Raw genomic sequence first — 7,658 nt, 5'->3', positions numbered from 1 at the left:
CTTTGCGAAGGTGTATCTGTAAGGATAAATGTGATGGAATAGAAAGTTTATGTTTTATGGAATTTCCTAGTATCAAATTTCGCCAAATTTGTTTGATGTTTATACTAATTAATCTTCTGTATACAAAAAGTGATGACCAGTTGGCTTAACACTTCATTAATAGAAAATTCATGTTTGTATTAGAATTTTGTAACTGGGAGAGCAACATGAAATAAATTATTTGTAAACAAAAAGTATTTCGGTAATAGCTGATTAAATAAGATGCATGAATTACAAAACAACAATATACTACATCGATAGCGAAATAATAGAAATTTGAACAAAGGTTTAAATATTATATTATAATATACTATTGGCGGTTACTAGCAGTGGCGGACGAAAGGAAGTTTATAAAATAAGAAGAATTAGAAGACAACGTAATTTTTAAAAAACGATTTCTTATTGAATAAGAGCGATAAATGAAAACTATACGTAAAATGGAATAAATGACTATTCCGAATATGATGATAAATTTTTAATGCAAAAGTTACTGTGAGTAGTAAATATAAATTTTCAACTTTTCTTTGTATAACATTGTATACTTTGTGAAAATAAAGAAAAATCAAAGAAGTAAATTTATGGAACGCTAATTACATCGAAGATAATTCGATATCTTCCGATTCTCTTTTTACGTGTAATTCTGAAATGCCACGTTGAAAAATCGTACTTTCTTATTATTATCGGATACTCCAAAGCACTGTTATCGCATAACCCCGTGAGCGTGGATTTTCCATCCCCTGGTCACTTAATATCCCTCAACGGTCTCTATAACTGGCATTGGTGGTTCATTGTCCAGGATAAATAACTGATCTAGCGTGGTTTCGGCGTAAGCTTCGATAATTCGATCTGGCGACTTTGTACGTCAACTTGTTAAGCCGCATTAGGAGGGTGGAACAATAGTATCTCCCTCGATAACCACCATTTATTTCTAATATCCGTACAGGCTGCCTCAGAAACAGGTGACCAAACTTTGGTACGGTGTTCTACGCAGCCTGTGCAACGGAAAGAGATCATATAAACCAAGGAGCCAAAGAGTAATGGAACTTTCTAATAGGCTTTGTTTAAAACATGGACCGTGAAACTTTTTTAGAGAACCTTCTCACGTTATGAGTTCCTATGAGGACAGATACAAAGGAAAGTTCCTGAAAATAAAAGTTTTACTTTCGACAGATCTTATAAAATATGAAAGCAAAAATTTTTCTGTAGCAGGAACGGATATTTTGCTTATCAATATTAAAAAAACTTCTCAATTATTATTGTAACAGATAGTGAATACTAGTTTCTATGATTTTTTTGTTATGAAAAATATATATATGCTTCTATTATACAAATCCTAAAATATCTGTTCTACGATAACACTTTTTAAAGAATTACTGAATTTTGCCCGAAAAATTGTCGATATTTGAACTGCTGTAACTTCGTGAAGAAAAAGTCATGCAACAGCCCCCTTGGGCTCGTTTTAAATTACATGGGCTCTACTTTCACGCATTACATTGAATTTCAAGGTCAATGTCTAGGTCAATTTTGCGGTTAATTTTTTTGCAGATGTCCACAAATCTAGAGGTGATCCATAAAACAACTCTATGGTCTCAACTAAATAACTTTTTTACACCCTGTACATTATAATTATTTTATTAAAAAATATGCGGTTTATATTGTCGCCGCTCATCATCATACATTTCGCATGTTCGAACTTCTGCAGACAGAATATTTTTCTTTTTCATAACATGTCCGAATATTAATGCGACGTGAAAAATACAGTTAAGCGTTATTATTAGGAAGCAACATTTACGTATTTTCAAACTGCAATAAATAGTTCATATTTTCGTAGAATGGACGACACGATACTTAAATCATCCCATCTTATAGAAAGCGACAAATACAGAGATAACGCTGTGTCCGAATATGAATGTGAATAACGTAAATGCGAAACATGTACAGGTACCCGCATCTGCAACGTTACACGTGTGCAATTCACCAAAAGCGTTAATACGTTCGTCCAATATCTTCTTAAAGCGTTATAACGTGAATTTCACAATTTTCAGCAAATTCGAGTAAAGTGTAATTTTGCGACATATACGACGGATTTAACTTCGAGTGACATATTTCTCACTTTCTTGACTTAAGGTATAAGGACCTAGAACACGAGCCATTACACATAAGAGAGATAATACGTTTAGAAGTAAAACATTTACTTAAAGTCTTCCTCTTAAATACACTAAATATGCGTATAAGACAAACGCCGTCTCAGAAGACTGTTTTCAACTTTCTGTTCATTGACGAAGTCAATGAAATTTTCATTATGAAATTTAATGGAAGCAATAGCACACGAAAGCATTCGAACACTTACCACGGAATTCTGTTTATCGGTGTATTATGCGCATTGTACGAAACTTTTTTTTAAATTTCGTTGGTTCAGTAATGACACGCAACTATCGCGATTATGAGACTAAATTTTGAAACTAATCCATCAATTCATATAGAGGTTATGAGATATTTATTACCAATATGCTTAAAGGGAATATATCGAACTCGCCGATTTTAATAAAACATATGGGGGATAGATACCGAAAAAATATTTGACACGTATTTTTTTATATTGGACATCATCCACATCGAAGAGATGACAGTATTGCTCAAAATTGAGGGTTGAAGGATACGTTTCTTAGACTATCTTCGACACTAAAAAGCGTAGTAAAAAATTGTTTGAAATTATGCGTTTGAGATGGAGAATAACGTATTAGAAATTCTAATTTTTTCGTTAATTTTTCTTGCTAAATGCTATTATCTTTACAAGGGAAAAATATTGTTTGAGCAAGACAAATGAAAAAGATCATTTAGTTCAAACGGTGAGCGTATAAGTCAGTAGAGTGAGCCACTACAATGGCGCGTCGTAATATAAGATGACATCCGCGAAAGCAACTATAGTGGCGCAAGTACCTAAGAGGTTAATTGATATAAGCTAAGCTCGAATAATTCTTGAACTAATTCTTCAAATAAAAATAGACTTACCGAATTTGAACGTTTCGACATTAATAACTGTACAGGAGTTCCAGAATAAAGAAGAGTTTTTATTTGGAAGAAGTTGCATATAATTCACTCCAGCATCATGCGATAAGCCAGTGTGATCAGTCAGTGACGAATTAAAAAGAATGATTTCCAGCCACCTATTTCGTTTGACTCGCCATTCATCAATCAAAATTCGAAGTTTTATATTTGTAATTGTAAATGTTATTAGTTCTCATCTAAAGCAATAGGATCTAAAGAAAAATATAAACCTCCATTATTAAATAACTTACTGAGTACCTAAAATTTTCTCTTTCATTTCTCTTCATTTCTCCAACCATAGATTTAAATATCTCCTGTTTATTTTTCGTTCCATTTGATATAATAGGAACATTTTTGTATCGTATGGAAAACAACAAAAAGCGTAAACTAGCTTCAATGAAAATGTTCGCATTTTTGTATTTTTGACTACTATAAAATTCGTCATGATGGTACTTGAAACGACACTAACGAAAATTATTAATTGTTACGTCATTTCTGATAGCCAGCTACTCAACGTGCTTTATTTATAAAAAAAATTATAGTACACATAGCTGTCAAATTAATCACTCCTGTTTAGTTAGAACAAATGAAAAATAATTACAGTACATTAAACTTACGTGAGCAAACATTCATACAAATGTATCAGAAGAAAGGTAGTTCTTAAGATACTGCTAATGTCACTGACAAATTATGCTGCTAGTTATATTGGCACTAATCGAATTAAGGTTTGTGTTACCAAAAGGGAATCAGAATTGATACAAACATACAAAATTTCTTGTCGCATAATGCTTTAATAATTATGGTATATTTTTTAAAACAAATATATATGATTATTAATTTATTAAAACAAATATATATGAGACTCGAAGAGGCCAATATATTAGAATTAAAAAATTATAGAGAAACAAAATTTGTAGATACTGTATCTATGTCATACTTATCAATTTATTTTCCCATTGTTTTTTTCTTGCCTTCTGTCTATAGTCTTTTTTATTCCATTGATAAATGTTTTCCATTTGTTCGAGATTAATGATTGCAATTGGTTGTTTTTATGTTACTATAAAATTGAAAAGTCATAAGCTATTCTTATTATAAGCGGCTATATGGGATATAATAATATCCTATATATATATGATATGTACATATATAGGATATATGAAAAACTGCTGTCGTATCAATTACAAATTGTCCGTATATTTGACTTCACTAATAGTAATAATAGTAGTAATTTTAATCATTGTAATCATAATATACCGCATGGTGATGGTCATAATGGCGTACGGATAGATAGAATAATTGCAACAATAATGCAATTATGAACTATAGAAATAATAATTATTATAGTATTTTTTAAAAATCATCACTACCATCTTTGGGAAACAATGTGCAAGATGATAAAGTAAAAGTAAATGGATGGAACGTAGTATTAACCAAAGGAACCGAAAGTGATAGAGGAATTCTTGCACGAAATTAATTCATGAATCTGTTTAACGTAGCAATATTATCGTTATAATAATATTGGAATCCCTATTATTTGTAAATGACCGTCCATACGTATAGCATTCGCTAAAAATTCTATTTCTCTCTTACTCGCATACACTCTGCGCGCGCAATCGATTAATCACTCCCTGTTCCTTTCCTTCCATCCCAGCGTAATAGAAACTCTTTTTCTCCACCAGAAAACAGTCTTTCGTTGCACTAGCTAAACGTCCTCCTCTTTGCATCTACTTACTACGAATGCGTTTTCCAGTGTTTCCGATGTCCAAAATATTAAAAATAAAGCTTCTTAAAAATTAACCATCATATTTCAAGAACATCGTAAAAAAATGTTGAAACGCATTCAAATAAATAAGTATGACGTATTATTTATTTATCATATACCACGTCATATATTTATTTACATACAAATAAATAAATGAGTGTACATTACGTATCTTTTTTTTTCTTTCTTTTCTCTTTTTTTTTTCGAAATTCGAATCTCGCCCTTATTGATACATTATTGCCGTAGACTTTTTATTTTTCAGTTACGATGATACATTAAGCAAAATATGCCCGACATTTAATAGTAATAAAAACGAAATCAACTTTATAATTACTGACTTACAATTCCAATATTACTCAACGATTAAGAGGAAAGCTTATGTGTAATAAACTTTGTACACGATATACGGTATAAATCGAAATTCAATCAGAAACGACATAAAAAAACTGCAATTATATAAAAGAAAAGATGAAATGCATAACCATTCTTATTCCAATTTACATTTGATACAAAGTCAAAAGTATTTAAAAAGGCAAGCCCGATGTAAGTAAATTACACATAGAACTATTCAAACTAAAATTATTTCTAGCAGAAAGTTCCGTATAAAACTTCAGTCTGAATGGTAGGACGCACTTGCGATATATGTACGTGCGACGTGTTTTAATTTGTTTCTTAATTACAAAAGTCACAATTTCAAGGTACAACATTATAATTCAGTTTGATCAATAAGACCGTCGTCATGAATACTTCTACTTTTGAAATTATGAATTTGCGGATGAATAATATTCGTTAATTCGTATAATATTGAGCGAGTAAGTGGTAAGAAAAGGAAATTACCATTTTTCTATGCATGACGTCTTATCATATATAATATAATATAAATTGTCCTTTATTCGAATATTGAACGCGTTTCCTTGATTGCTTGTATTATTTGCTAGAAGTAAATAACACACGACCATATCCAAGCGAATACCTTTCGCAAAGAGGAGGGTGCAAGTTAAACGTAAGAAGTATATTAGTAAATCTTAGAAAAAATAATGAAACAGAAAAAAAATGTTTTCTTTGCACCTTATCATTTTACGTCTCAAAAACTGCTAACATAAATCTATTACTTGTAAAAAATGCAATTTATCCAACGCCACATATTATATCGTCGTATTATCATCGTCATCGTCATTATTTTAAATTGCAGAAGTAGAACATATGAGTCCTTCGATTACTACAAACTATACAGTTAATAACATTAGTATTATCTCCCTTATTCCTAATTTTAGTTATAACATTTTAGACCATCGCTATTCTTCCATTATTTTACTGTTAAAAACAATGTCGTTCTTCCACTTAGGTTATTCTAACATAAGCTTGATGTAATAATACATATATGTTGATTACATATGTGTATATCATGAGAGCAATCTTTCCAGAAAAAAAAGTTAATAGTACGTCAATTATAATAATCTTTATGAATGGAAAGGAAATAAATTCAATAAAAAATTACTTTAAAAACATACGTTACATACATTCCTTCGCATTCGTTATATCGCTCCAACTTTCACTCTTGTGCGCGCGCGTTCTCTCTATACTCTTTCTTCCTCGAAATGTAAATCGCAAAAATCCATTCACACTGCATTTTGCTCGCGTATTTGCACTTACAGCTATCGAAATAGTTCATATTTCTCTTATTATCATAGAAAAGTTCAGCCGCTTGTTACAAACTCATTACGGAAAATCTCTTCGTCCATACAAACCAAAGCATTGATATTGCACAGTTCTTTTGCACTTAGAGAAGTACGATATAACTCCTGTTACGAGTCACTAATAACGTATCGAGTTCGTTTTTAAAATTATTTCAAATTAAAAATTCGACTTGTCTTAAATCGTACTTTCTTGTTATTTGTTATTTCGAAATTATAATTCATGCAAAGGATTCTTTCATGTATAAGAAATATATTTAGCAATTAGTAACACGATAAATTAATTATTATGAAGTAGAATAAAGTTTTGTGCATATATGATAGCTTTTTTTCTTATTTACTTTTCTCTATCAAGAGGAATATTACGGTAAAGAAGGAACATTTCTTCTGTCATATGCTAAGTTGCATCACGTAAGATGAACGGTTAAAAAAGCACAGAAATATTTTTATGAAGTGATATTTTTATACAAGTCCCTTGTATACTTTGCAAGAACAATCGAAGACATTGTTGAGATATTTCATTGAACATTTGGTGTTTTTCTATTAACGTGCAATTACTCGAGCAAACATATCGATATAGATTATAATGGTCATGTGGATAAAAATGATAGTAGTTATGATGGAGGTGATGATGATGATGATGGTAATAATGATGGCGGTGGTGTTGACGATGACGATAACAATGATGACGTCGTCGACGACGACGACGACGACGTCGATGATAGCGCAGAAGACGACGACGAAGACGACGTCGACGATGATAATGATAATAATGACAATTGTAGTAAGACTGAAAATAATGACAATGTTGTTGACTCCAATAATAACATTGTCTGCTTTCCATGGCTTTAAATCCTGGCAGTGAAGAATGAATTAACATGAATGGCGATGATACGTATCTCGATACACGAGAAAGGTTTTGTGTCCTTATTCGTAAAGATAATTTGAGGGCCAGATTTGGCCTTATTCGGGATCACCAGTTAGCCATGCCAGGTTTATTTAATGTCATGAAGTAGATCTGGCACGCACTTCCACCTTTAGCTGACGAGAAAAATACCTAAAATAAACAAACACAAGGTGAAACTACGCTATAGAAAATAAAGGCAGTTTAATTA

General features: G+C 31.3%; 1 protein-coding gene across 18 annotated transcripts in view; it reads right to left on the bottom strand.

The window, feature by feature from the left end:
• Window positions 1-4,259: 4,259 nt before the first annotated feature.
• LOC117230338 (serine/threonine-protein kinase mig-15) overlaps window positions 4,260-7,658 on the bottom strand; it is an 86,306-nt gene continuing 82,907 nt past the window's right edge. For all 18 annotated transcript variants that reach the window (XM_033487659.1, XM_033487658.1, XM_033487664.1 and 15 more), the window contains one exon: window positions 4,260-7,600. In XM_033487659.1, coding sequence (XP_033343550.1) covers window positions 7,517-7,600 — 84 coding nt within the window. In that variant the 3' untranslated portion in view covers window positions 4,260-7,516. The remainder of the gene's footprint in view (window positions 7,601-7,658) is intronic.

Source organism: Bombus vosnesenskii, unplaced genomic scaffold (genome assembly GCF_011952255.1).
Source record: "Bombus vosnesenskii isolate JDL3184/JDL3185 unplaced genomic scaffold, Bvos_JDL3184-5_v1.1 scf7180000013266, whole genome shotgun sequence".
NCBI lineage: Eukaryota > Metazoa > Arthropoda > Insecta > Hymenoptera > Apidae > Bombus > Bombus vosnesenskii.
This window is presented reverse-complemented; position numbering and strand designations above follow the sequence as displayed.